This window comes from Papio anubis, chromosome 7, assembly GCF_008728515.1.
Source record: "Papio anubis isolate 15944 chromosome 7, Panubis1.0, whole genome shotgun sequence".
In the NCBI taxonomy this organism is placed as follows: domain Eukaryota; kingdom Metazoa; phylum Chordata; class Mammalia; order Primates; family Cercopithecidae; genus Papio; species Papio anubis.
In genome coordinates, this window is record NC_044982.1 from 99,203,087 (window position 1) to 99,215,943 (window position 12,857).

The following is a 12,857-nucleotide window of genomic DNA, read 5'->3' on the forward strand; positions in this document are numbered from 1 at the left end:
GGCAGAATTGGAGTTGGCATTCGGAAAGAAGGCAATAGGGGAAAAATGATTGTGAGAGAGTCTTCATCCACTTTTGCCCTTCTCTCCACATGGGGATGAGCCTGCCAGGTAGGGGGTTCACTGTAGATGTGCATACTCTGCGTTTTGTCACCAGCCCTTCTGTATCTGTGATACCCCCCACCTTCTCCCAGCTTGTTGCCACACGACACTTCCAAAGCCAGCTCTTTTCATTTCACATTATTAGTTGGCAAGCAGTTGCCCTAGAGCCATGGCTTTTCTTTTCCTTTTAAGAATTTCCCTGTGACTTTGCACGTTTCAATAAGAGTCTTCAGTCTTTTGAGGAAGGGGTTTTGTTTTGTTTTGTAACCAGAAAAGTGCCCCTGACAAACCACCTTAGATTATTTCAGCATTTTTTGGGTACCCACCATGTGCCAGGCACTGTGAGATGCTGGGGCTGTGAAACTGCATAGGCCACACCCTACCTCTGAGGAACTGGTAGTCTAGTAGGACTGCAGGCTTTGGATCCCTGTGCCAAACCCCATCTAACCTCAAGATTGTTTTGTTGGCTACTTTTGAGGAATAAGAGGGGAAAATTAAAACTTCAGTTGCGTGTGCTCAGTTTGGAATTTCTCTAGGCATCCCTCACCTGTTATTTTGTTTGTTTGTTTGTTTGTTTTTGAGACAGAGTCTCTCTCTCTTGCCCAGGCTGGAGTGCAGTGGCGTGATCTCAGCTCACTGCAACCTCCACCTCCCAGGTTCAAGCGATTTTCCTGCCTCAGCCTCCCTAGTAGCTGGGACTACAGGCGCCCGCCACCACACTCGGCCAATTTTTGTATTTTTGGTAGAGATGGGGTTTCACCATGTTGGCCAGGCCAGTCTCGACCTCCTGACCTCAGGTGATCCACCCACCTTGGCCTCCCAAAGTGCTGGGATTACAGGCGTGAGCTTGTTTGTTTTTGTTTTTGCTTTTCTTTTCTTTTCTTTTTTTTAGCGTTAAGCAGGTAACACTGAGAATTTGTCTCATACTCGCCTCTCATTTCTTCTCAGGGTGGCCTTTCAGCAGCCCCTGCGCGGGCTGTGTCTGCTGTGAAAAACATCAACCTGCCAGAGATTCCTCGGAACATCAACATTGGCGATCTCAACATCAAAGTTCCCAACCTGTCCCAGTTTGTCTGAGGGTCAAGGATTGGGCTGAAATAGAGTCCTTAAGACAAGCAAAGACAAGCACGTCTGGAAACAGAACCCATTTTGAGCCATAGAAGAGTCAAGCCTCAGGACCTGGAACCTTTGTGTCTGGGGAAGACTGTTTGGCATGGAATGGGGAAGGGATTCCTATTGACACTGCTCGGGTGTGCCCAGTTCTCACATGTGCAGCCATGCCGTTCTCTGATGCACACGGCCGCTGCAGATGTGAGGGGCCCTGCCTTCCTCAGCAGGGAGTCAGCATGCCCAAGCCACTCACACCTTTACCTTACACACGGACGCTCCCAAGGGTTAGGGACTGCATTGAGCAGACCTACCTGCTTCCCAGAACCTCCTCACTAGGGCTGAGCACCTTCTCTGACTGGAGTCTTCATCCTTAGCACCACAGACTTCCAAGGTCCCATGGCCTTTACTTGCTGGTAAGGTGTCATAGGTAGAAATGGGCTGGCCCTTCAGATTTGGGGGTGTGGTGAGTGGCAAGTAAGGGCAGAATTTTAGAAGAACCAGAGTCACCTGCTGACTCTATTGAGATTGTTACACCCAGAATCCTTTTGTAGTTTTTTTGTGGGTTTTTTTTTTTTTGAGATGGAGTCTTGCTCTGTCACTCAGGCTAGAGTGCAGTGGTGTAATCTTGGCTCACTGCAACCTCTGCTTCCTGGGTTCAAGCAATTCTCCTGTCTCAGCCTCCCCAGTAGCTGGGATTACAGCACCCACCACCACGCCCAGCTAATTTTTGTATTTTTAGTAGAAATGGTTTCACCATGTTAGCCAGGCTGGTCTCGACCTCCTGGACCTCAAGTGATCCACCTGCCTCGGCCTCCCAAAGTGCTGGCATTACAGGTGTGAGCCACCATGCCCTGCCACCAGAATTCCTTTTGTATAGCCGAGCCTTTTGGTTACCACCTCATGAAGAATATGCTTCCTGCATTGTCCTAGTCCCAGTTGTATTCTCACAGGTGTTATGTGCAGGACACGATCCAAATCATAAACCTGGCACATGCCCACCACATTTCTGCTAATAGGGAGAGGGACCCACCACACACCCACACATGCCAGAGGTCCCTCCTCCCAGAGGAGAGGCCCTGTGTCTGTAGAAGGTTAAAGCTGACAACATGTGGAACATCCCAGAATTATGACTCTTCCAAGTTTAAAATACATTCTCCTTATGGGAGCAGAAGGTTCGTTGCTGTGTTGTGAATGATGAGCTGCCTCCACAGGGAACCCACTGCCACCTGGGCCAGCTTCTGGAGCATGAGAACCTGAGCCAGGGTCACCCTTTTGGGGCCTGGACATGACGCATGCTGGCTATGACTAGGAGCAGGGCTGCCTCTTCTCCCTCCCGGAGCTCTGCTTGTGGGCACGCCCTGTTCCCTCAGGTGCCATTCTCCCAGAGCTTAGGTGCCCATAAATGTTCTTACTGCGGTGGAGTAGGGCCTCCTGCTCCCACGCTGTCGCATGGGCTAGATCTCAGGTGTGCTGTTGAGCCACCTTGAGATGAGGACTGCTTCGCAGTAAAGTTTCCAGCCTGGGCCCCTCTCGGGCCTTCTGGTTGGGGACTCTCAGCCTCCTGATGCTGTTGCAGGGCAGGTCTGAGAGGCTGCCCAGCAGCACCCCGTGTCAGGGCCACCTCGTTTTCCATTTTTGAACAGCGCTCCCTGTGGTTTGTGCCCACTGCTCCATACAGCCTCTGATCCTCACTCTTGAAAGCTCCATGATAAGCGCAGAGATGGGCAATGTGGATCAGAAGGTGGGCCTCTTACTGTGGAAGAGGGAAGTGTAGGTGAATAGATGTCAAAACCCCTGATAGCATTCTTTTGAAGGGTTGGATTTTCTTTTTCTGGCAGACATTTCAATACATTCACATTTCTCTCATTTGCTGAATGTGAAATCAGAATAAAGGAGATCAGTGTTTATTTTGTACCTTCTATAAGTTGGCATGAGCAAGATCATTCAACAGTCCTTACAACAGACATTCTTATCCCCATTTTGCAGATGAAGGAAGTAGACCCAGTTCCAGTAACCTTCCCTTAGGTTACACAGGGCTGAGATTCGAGACTGCTCACTTGACTTCATTGTCCTTTTCTTTCCTCATTGCTGAAGATGGCTTCTCCCAATGTTATCATCTTTTTTATAGATGAAACTGAGCCTCAAAGAGATTAAGTGACTTCTCCCAAACCGTGGTCTAAATAGGCTTGATTTTCTAAGGTGGTCAGTGATCATGTCATAGAGTATAAGAGCCAAAGAGTCTTCTGTGTCCCTCCATTTAACTGAGGTTGAAGCCAAAGCCCAAGGTGGTAAGTGTTACGTTGAGGGCCACAAATCCAGAGCTACATCCCTCTTCTTGAGTTCGTTTGTTATGTGGTTTAATGAATTACTGCAGGACAGCCCCTGTGCTAGATTTCCTGAGATAGCCTTGAGATTTTGAATGTTTTGCCTGCCAGAAACCAATGGTTTTAAAAAATCATTGAGTGGTCCTACAGATTCAAAGTGGGCATCAAAACATCCCTCACACTGCCTCTTACAATGGCATAAAACTAAAGCCCGTTTTTTTATTTGGAAAACTCAATCCCTTTGGACAAGCCACAATAATTTTTCATTAACTGCTTAAGCTTGCCTGCAAATTCAGCTAGCTTTCCGGCCTGCTATCAGCAAAGCCATAAACATCTTTTTAAAAAATATGTTAAGGTTGGCCAGGTGCAGTGGCTCACGCCTGTAATCCCAGCACTTTGGGAGGCCAAGGCAGGCAGATCATGAGGTCAGGAGATCAAGACCATCCTGGCTAACACAGTGAATCCCCGTCTCTACTAAAAATACAAAAAATTAGCCAGGCGTGGTGGTGGACGCCTGTAGTCCCAGCTGCTCAGGAGGCTGAGACAGGAGAATGGCGTGAACCTGGGAGGCAGAGCTTTCAGTGAGCCGAGATCATGCCACTACACTACAGCATGGGAGACACAGAAAGACTCTGTCTCAAAAAAAAAAAAAAAATTATATATATATATATATATGTTTGTGTGTGGGTGTGTGTTAAGGTTATATGGAATACTCGGCTTTCCTTTTTTTGTGAGATGAGGATCTCACACTGTGGCTCAGGCTGGAGTGCAGTGGTGTGATCATGGCTCGCTGCAGCCTCGAAGCCCTGGGGTCAAGTGATCCTCTCACCTCAGCCTCCCAAGTAGCTCGAACCACAGGCACGCAACCATCACTCCTGGCTAATTTTATTTTTTTAGTAGAATAAGGTCTCACTATGTTGCACAGGTTGGTCTCTAACTCCTTACCTCAAGCCATCCTCCTACCTTGGACTCCCAAACGTGTTGGGATTACAGGTGTGAGCCACTGGACCTGGCCAAATACTGGGTTTTCAGTGCTCACTGCCACTAATAAAAATCTGAAATTCTTTCATTATGCAATTTCTAAGTGCCTGGTGAGGGCCAAGCTCAATTCTAGGCTCTGAAGATTAAGAGGGAAACAAAGGTCTGCCTGCTCCTGTTGTCTCTGTGAGCATCTTTGACACAGTGCTCAGATTGTTGGGATACAGTGTATCAGACTGGCAGCCTGAATTCGTGGAGACTGCAGTCAGTAACTTTGTGATATATGTAATATTTAGAGGACGATGACCCATTTCCCTACCTGCTACCTGATCACATCACACCCTGCTGGGCCATACTCCAAACAGCCCACCTTCCTCTAGGCCTGGCCATGGCCCTGTGCTTGCCACATTGAGGATTAAGTCAGGATATCTTGAGCTTTCTCAAATCCCTGTTTATTCAGGCCTCTGACACATATAGAGCCAGCCTTCTCTCCCCACCACTTCCACTACCATGGAGCCCACTTAGTAAAACCCTCTCTGGGCCCAGCTTCACCAGAAAAGACACCAGGGGAGCAAGGCTCAAACCAGGGGCAGCTAAATCTGATCTTGTGGACCAGTCTTTAGTAAGGGCTTTCAGCTTGGCTGTCTGTCCATTGCTTTCCAAATAGGATGCAGCAATGATTGGTACATGGATATTAAGATCGGTAGAAGGGGCTAGTCCAAGTTTAGCAATAGCCAAACTGGAGAGCCTCTGAAGTATGAGAGTCCCAGAGGGATTTGTCAGCTCCTGGCAGACATCCTGAGTTTCACCTTCCTGAGTCTACCCTCCCGCAAAAGGGTGCCAGTCTCACTGTGGTGATGGTTAGCCCAGTGTGCGCTGCACTCACACTGCAGCACAGGGTCGGTGCTTGCAGGCTGGTGGATGCTGTCCTCTGGGTTAAGACTGTCCCTTCTGGGGAGCACTGGAGGCTTCTCCCATCTGCAGTGTTTCAGCAGAAGTTGGCAGATATGAAAACAGGCCCCCTGTAGGGAAGTAGTTCCATGAAAATGATTAATTCTTTCCAAAAGACTTAAAATTCTTTCCTATTTCAGTTTTTCCTTTCAAAAACGGAAATACATTCATGTAATTCAAAACTTTACAAGTCTGTTCAGCAGAAGACTCCCGCTCTGTTTCCCCAAACACTGAGCCCCATCCCCCATCCCTGGTAGCAAGAAGTGTTTCCAATTTAAAGGTTAAGAAGCAAAGTCCCTGGATTTGTATTAGGGATGTCTTCCTGAGAATGTGAGTTGTGTTCCATTTGACCCTGGCAGTTGACCTCGGCCCACTAGGATCATGCCGCCCTCTCCAGGGAGGAGGGTCTCCCCATCACCCCGTACAGTGGCACCCTGACCCTGGCACTGCCCTTCCTTGCTCAGCATACCTTTCCCGTGGCACTCACGTGATGGGTATTTGGTTTCTGAAGTTACTGGTTGTTTACCCTGCCGGGATGTAAGCCCCTCCAGGTCAGGGGCTTGTCTCGTGTTCAGCGCTGCATCCCAGCTCCTGGGCACAGTGCCTGGTCCATGGCGTTCAATAAATAACTGTTAGATGAGTGAACACTTGAGGCAAATGGTGGTTCATTCTTACAGTCTCAGCATGTGCTCTCCAGGGCCCTGTGCTCAGAACTTGGGAAGGAGAACCAGGATAGCGGTATTGGGAGCAGAAACTGGGAAGGACCTGATGATGACTTGTGGAGGCTGAGGGAGAGGAGGATGGCAGAGCTGGTGTTGGCAGGTGGAGCCCATGTAACGAGGAGGCGGAAGGATGGGGCTCTTGAGAGAGAAGGAGGGGGTTTGGGAGGGCAGCAATCAAGAGTTTGGATGTGGAATGCATTCGGTTGGGGTTGTCCAAGCATCTCTGGGGGCAGATGTCCACCAGTCAGCTGGAAAACTGAGTGGGCAGGAGAGGAAATGAGTGTCCACCCAGAGATGATGCTTGGAGGTGTGGGGGCATGCACTGTGGCCAAGGGATGAGAGAGTTGGGGACTGAGCCTGTGGGCAGGGGAGAGAGGAGCATCTGGACAGTGGGCGACTTCAAGTCAAGGGAGCACTTTCAGTGGGGAGGGGGACCAGGAAGAGATGGCCTCTCTCAGGCTTCCAGTGGCCCCAGCCCAGCCCCCCGAGTGAGAACTGTGAAGAGACGGCTCTCACCTTGTGATGGGGCAGGTCCAGACTTAGTGTGGGTCACAGTCCAGCTCTGCAATGTGCAGTTTGAACCTTCGGAAGATCAGTCTCCTCGTCTGAAAAAGAGGGTAATGATTCCTGCCTTGTAGGTTACTGTGCGGATTCACTGAGATCATTGATGCAGACGATGAAGAACTCAGTCAACATTGGCTGCTGTTATCACTGAGACTTGCAGAGGGAATGGGAGTTGAGGAGGTGGATGGAGTAAGCTCGGTGATGCTGGGAAGGAGAAAGAGCTCAGGTCCTGGCAGAAGGGGAGGGGGAAATGAGGGTGCTGCACGTGGATGGTGATGCACAGTGGCCCTGGCCTGACCTGTCAGTGGGGTCCCACACCCGTATCCAGAGGCACAGCTGGATAAAACGGTTGAGGAGGTGGTGGAGTCTGCAGAAAGTGAATCTTAAGATGAGGAGAGTCTGAAGACATAGAATAGCAACTGGCAGGACCCACGGCATTGGGGTCAGAGGGGAGAGGAGCCCGGAACTTCCTTTCCCTGGAGTCAGGAGGGACATCTGGCAGTCCCAGCAAGCACGGCAGGAGCTCAGATCTGGGGGGACCAGTAAGAGGGCCTCTGACCTCGCAGGCCTGGACGAGAGTTGGGGCCCCTGCAGGGACTCCACGCTTCCCATGAGAAGGAGAATCTTTGAGCCTTCTCAAGAGCAAACCTTACATTTTAGTACAGCTCTGACAGCCTGGCCTCCCGGGAGCACTTGGAAACGAGTTGTCTCCTCCCCCAGCCTCCAAGGACCAGGCCGTAACTTCAAGAGAGACAAGCTGGAGGTTGCCTTCTGCATTGCTGAGAATGAATGCCCTTTGCACACCGTGAAAGAAAGGCAAAGCTAAAATTGCTAGGAGGTAGTTTTCCAGGTAGTTTTCACAAATGAGTCCACTGGTCCCACGAAATGAGGTGATGCTCAAAATATTTACCAACCAGCATGGCTCAGGCATTGACCAATCAGGATGGAGGTAGCTGATTTAGGGGTGGGGGTTACTGGTGTCACGTGTGGGCTCTCCCACCTGGATCCCTTCCTCTTCCTTCCGAGGCAACAGCCACATCTGGGGGCTGCTGCAGTCTGCTCCTTTGCTTGCCTGGGAGAGGCAGAGATGAGACCTGTGGGTTGTGTGCGTTGCTGCATGGGTCAGCGTGCCTCCTCCCACTTGGGCACTGTGGTGGGAGGGACAGATACCATCTCACACCATCTCTCTGGACACTCCCAGGCTGGCGCTGAAACTGGAGGCCAAAGGACAGCCACAAACCCAGGGCACTTTGCGCTGCCAAAGATCACCACCTTTGCCCTAGGCAGCCTGAAACTGAAGGTTTTCTCCAGCCTCTTGGTCCAGGGCACTTGGCATGAACGCCCTTTCCCTGACCCCTGTCCAGCCCTGAGTGGCTCCCCAGCTGGGTGTGTGCTGGCTAGAGGGAGCTGCGGACCAAAGCCAGCAGCACTGAGGCAAGCCAGGATTTGAACTGTCAACTTCTGAGCCTGCTCTACTGGGACTTCCTTTGTGTGGCTGGACCTGCTCCCACAACACCGTCAGTTCGCGTAGTGGGAGCTCCCGCAGGACTCAGCTCCTTGGGGGTGTTTTCTGCTGAGATTCCCCTTCTGAGTTGTCAGCCTGTAGCTGCCTCTTCTCCACCATTTGGGTCCTGCCTCAGCCCTAGAAACTGTCAAGCAGCCCAGTAGCTGTTTAAAGTACATGGTGATATTACAGGGTTGGAAGGAAATCCCTGGGTCCAAACCCTGTGTCAACCAGGTGAGGGTTACGGTGACACTACCTGGCCTTGCAGCCTGAGCCTGGTACAGGTTGACACCCCGAAGCAAGTCCTCCTTGTCAGGTCCTACCCAAGCCTTCTTGTCAGCCCAACTGGTTCAGCCCCAGCCCAGCCCAGCCCTGCCCAACTGCTCAGGGCTCCCCTGCCCTGGAAAGGCCACAGGCCTGGCCCTTTCTTTGAGTGCCACAGCTCCTCTTTGCTCTGGGCCCACAGTCCCCAGGCATCCCCAGCCCCTGTCTTCTCATCCCTGACACGAGTTCCCCTCGCTGGGAACTCGCTGCCCACCAGCACCAGATCCTGCACAATAGTCAGTGGTCCTGGAGCCCACATCTCACCACTGTGTCCTCCACCCCAGTGCCCCTGCCTGGACACCACCACAACCCCTCAGGCCCCTCAGCAGTGTCTCTGCCTCCCACTGTGTCTCCTTGTGGCTCATGTCATCGCTCCACTGCAGAGTGAACCGCCTCACGCATTCATCAGACCCCCACTGCCCTGCAGCCTTTAAAGCCTCCCAAAAGCTTCCCACTAGCCTCAAAGAAATCCAAGACCCCATCCACCCCATGTCCTCATCTTGCACCCCTGCCTGGCTCCCTCCTTCCAGCCACATTGGGCTTTATGCTTCTCAAACCTGCCGGGCTCATTCCCATGCGGGGCCTTTGCCTTGCCATCCCCTCTGCCTCTGGCTTCAGGTCCCCCTCACTCCTCACTTCTCTCCGTCTTCACCTGCAGAGGACTTCCCGGTCCCACCGGGCTGAAGCAGCCACTTCTCCCCTCACTCCCCATCCCTCACCCCACTTTATCCTCCGTGGCACTTGTCACCCGATGTGACAGTGTGTGCCATGTCGACTGTCTTTCTCACTGTTGTTTTGCTGCTGCCTTGCTGGTGCCAGGGACAGTGCCTGACGCATATTCAGCTGTCAGTAAGTACGAGATTGCTCAACAAATCAACGAATGCGTTCAGCTCCTTCCACTTCCCTCTCAACACGTGCGAAGCTCCATGCTCTACTCAGCCTTGAGGGCAGGTGGCACTGTGTGGTGGGGGCACAGGCCCGGCTTCCACAACCCTGAGCCAGTCCCTTATCTGCCCACTTCCAGGTGGTCAGAATGGTGCACGAGAGGACACTTTACTATGATACATAGTCCTGAAGTCCTGAAGGAGACGTGAACTTGGTTTGAATCCTGGCTCCGCCACTGCCAACTGTGTGACCTTGGGCAACACACCTAACCTCTCTCTGCTGTGTTTCCTCAGCTGGGAAATGGGAACACAGCGCCTCCCTTGCACCTGTCAGCATTCTCAGTGCAAAGAGAATTGACCCAGAAAGGCACTCGCTGAAGGGCTGTGGGGAAGCTCTCACAGGCTCAAAGGGAAGTGGAAAGCCTAGACTCAAGCTAGCCAGGCTGCAGACAAGACCAAAAGTTCGCCTGGCATGGTGGCTCGCGCCTGTAATCCCAGCACTTTGGGAGGCCGAGGTGGGCAGATCACGAGGTCAGGAGTTCAACACCAGCTTGATCAACATGGTGAAACCCCATCTCTGCTAAAAATACGAAAAAAGGTTAGCCGGATGTGGTGGCATGTGCCTGTAATCCCAGCTACTTAGGAGGCTGAGGCAGGAAAATCGCTTGAACCTGGGAGGTGGAGGTTGCAGAGAGCTGAGATCGTGCCACTGCACTCCAGCCTGGGCAACAGAGCAAGACTCTGTCTCAAAAAAAAAAAATTCTACAAAATGCAAACCAATCTATAGTGATAGAAAGTAGGTGAGTGGCTGCCTGGGAATGGAGTTGGGGAGATGGGTGGGAGGGAGGGACGACCAAGGGACCCAAGGAAACTTTTTTGAGGTGACCTGTCAGTTACTTACCCCTATTATACAGATGAGACAAATGAGGCTCTTTGGGATTAACTTACTTGCTGATGGTCACACAGCTGTTAAAGGTCAGGTCCAGAATGGGAGCCAGGTGTGCCTGCATCCAAACGCTGTTTTTTGTTGTTGTTGTTGTTTTGTTTTGTTTTGTTTTGTTTTTTGAGACAGAGTCTTGCTCTGTCGCCCAGGCTGGAATGCAGTGGTGGAATGCAGGTTCAAGCGATTCTCCTGCCTCAGCTTCCTGAGTAGCTGAGACTATAGGCACACGCCACCACACCTGGCTAGAAACCCTGTGCTTTTTAACCTTGGGTGGAAGGTGACTAGCAGACAAGGGGCCAGGAGTGAGGGTCCCTAGGATTGAACATGGGCTACACAGAGAAACCCAGAGACAGCCCCTACTTAAACATGGTGTTCCAAAGAGTGACACCTGGGATGAAGAGAAGGTGGGCCAATGCCAGGCCCCACAGAGTTTTCAGAGCAGGTCCTGGTGCCATGGGCAAGAGGGCACAGCACAGCACCATAGGCGGCTGGGGCCAACTTGGACCTGCTTGGGAGAGCCAACTGTCCACATTTCAGTAATGTCACAGGTCAGTTGTCAAGCATAGCCATCACTAAAAATTAAATTACATATGCTCACAAAGTTTGTCAAAAGAGCAAACGTAGTATGAAACACTTACCACTTCTTGATTATGTGAACACAAATGTTTCTGCTTTTGAAGTTATCCACACCTCTTGTATCTGTGCGGTGGAGACGTCATATCCTGGTGTGCCACTGGGCATCTCTTCCCAACGCCACACCCACAGCAGCTTGAAATTGGACAGGGCAGGGTTATTTATTTACACCATGGAAACTGGCAAATGCTAAAGTCAGGGCCAACCCACTGCACCCTGCGCCCACTCTCTGCCGGTTGCTAAACACTTTTGTCATTACATCATTGAGTCCTAGGGTCTTGGGCCACCCCCATGGGGAGCAGGAGGCCTGGAACCGCAGCTGAAGGAGGGCGCATGGAGCCAGAGGCTGTGAGGCCGGGGACTACCTGGAATGATGGTATAAGATGGCCAGGATGCACGGATCCCTGCTGCCTGGCACATTTCTCACGCATTCGCTCACTCCGCACCACCACCCTGAGAGGCAAAGCATCGTTACCATCTGCTGGTGGGAAAACTGAGGCACAGAGAAGTGACCCAGGGCCACGCAGCTAATAAGTGTCACAGCCAAGATATGAAGCCTGATCCTTAACTGCCATGCTCTGCCCCCTTCAAAGGTACCAGTGTTGGACTGGGGGTCTGACCTAACCCTTCCCTGAAACCTCCAGCTGTGTGCAGGCCCCAGCCCCCAGAAGCCTGGAGTGGGCTTCAGTGAACACTCAGCCTGTGGTCCTGCTTCCCCTATAGGCAGCCAGTCCTGGGAGCCACGTTTCATGCAGATGTGAGGACTGGGGAGGCCAAATGCAGGTGGGCCCCTTCCCAAGACAGCCCGGGACCTTTCTCCAGGTTCCCTGGAGCAATACGGGCCAAGCTGGGTGGGTGGAACCGCCACAGCCTTCTCCTGAGGGCTCAGAAGAAGAGAAATTCCAGGAATGCATTCACCTGAGGGACTGCTCAGGTGACAGAACCCCCGAGCCCCACCAGCCCGTCCTCAGCCCTTTTTTACTGGCAGTCTGCCTTATGCCAGTGCCGGGTACACTCAGGAGGGAGCAGACTCCATGTGAGAGGCAAGGGGGCCGCTGCAGGTCCAGGGAAAGGCTGATGCACTGATGGTGGGAGAGGAGGCAGCGTGATGCTTTGCGTGGAGTTTGACCTTGGCATTGGTGGAGTCCTGAAGGATTTTCAGCAATTTAGGGGAGAGAGAGGGAGACAGTGACATCTCCAAAAGGTCAATCCAGCTGCCAGTGGGGCAGAGGTTGTGGTGAGGGCAGGGGGACCACCCAGGAGGCTGGAGTGGCCAGTGAGGGGCTGCCGCAGCCCCCCTAAAACAGGTCATGAGGCAGTGGTTACAGAATTGAGCAGAATTGGGGCAGATTGGATGGGGGACAGGGAGGCAAAGAGGCTGGTGGGGGTGGCACCCTTGGCCAATGTGTAGGGGCAGGATGGCAGGGTCAGGTTTGGAGGTATATTTGAGAGCCCCCAGGATGCCCGGTTCAGATGACTACAAGGAGCTGGTTCTGTGGAGGGGGCTGGGCAGGATGTCTTAGGCCATGGATGGAAACGGGGGATGGTGTCCAGGGAGGTGGTGAACCCATGGGAGTGGGTGGGACACCCATGATGGAGAAGAGGAGACCTCATGCCCAGGACCGATCGGAAGGCATGAGGTCTCCTCCCTCACCCCCACCCAACCCCCTCCATAGAGAGGACAGCTTGGAGGTGTAAGCCACGCCACCTGGTCAAAGACTTCACTAAGACAATCCATGGGGGGCTCCACTGCAAGGGCTTCTTGAGGGCTGGGCATTGCTAAATGCTGTACAGGATTTTTCTCATTTAATTTTTACAACG

General features: G+C 52.2%; 1 protein-coding gene across 1 annotated transcript in view; it reads left to right on the top strand.

Moving 5' to 3' along the window:
* The window catches only part of AP3S2 (adaptor related protein complex 3 subunit sigma 2), a 68,860-nt gene extending 62,753 nt beyond the window's left edge, over nt 1–6,107 (top strand). Inside the window, exon 6 of the mRNA XM_009210920.4 lies at nt 1,048–6,107. Coding sequence (XP_009209184.1) covers nt 1,048–1,176 — 129 coding nt within the window. The 3' untranslated portion in view covers nt 1,177–6,107. The remainder of the gene's footprint in view (nt 1–1,047) is intronic.
* The last annotated feature ends 6,750 nt before the right edge of the window (nt 6,108–12,857 follow it).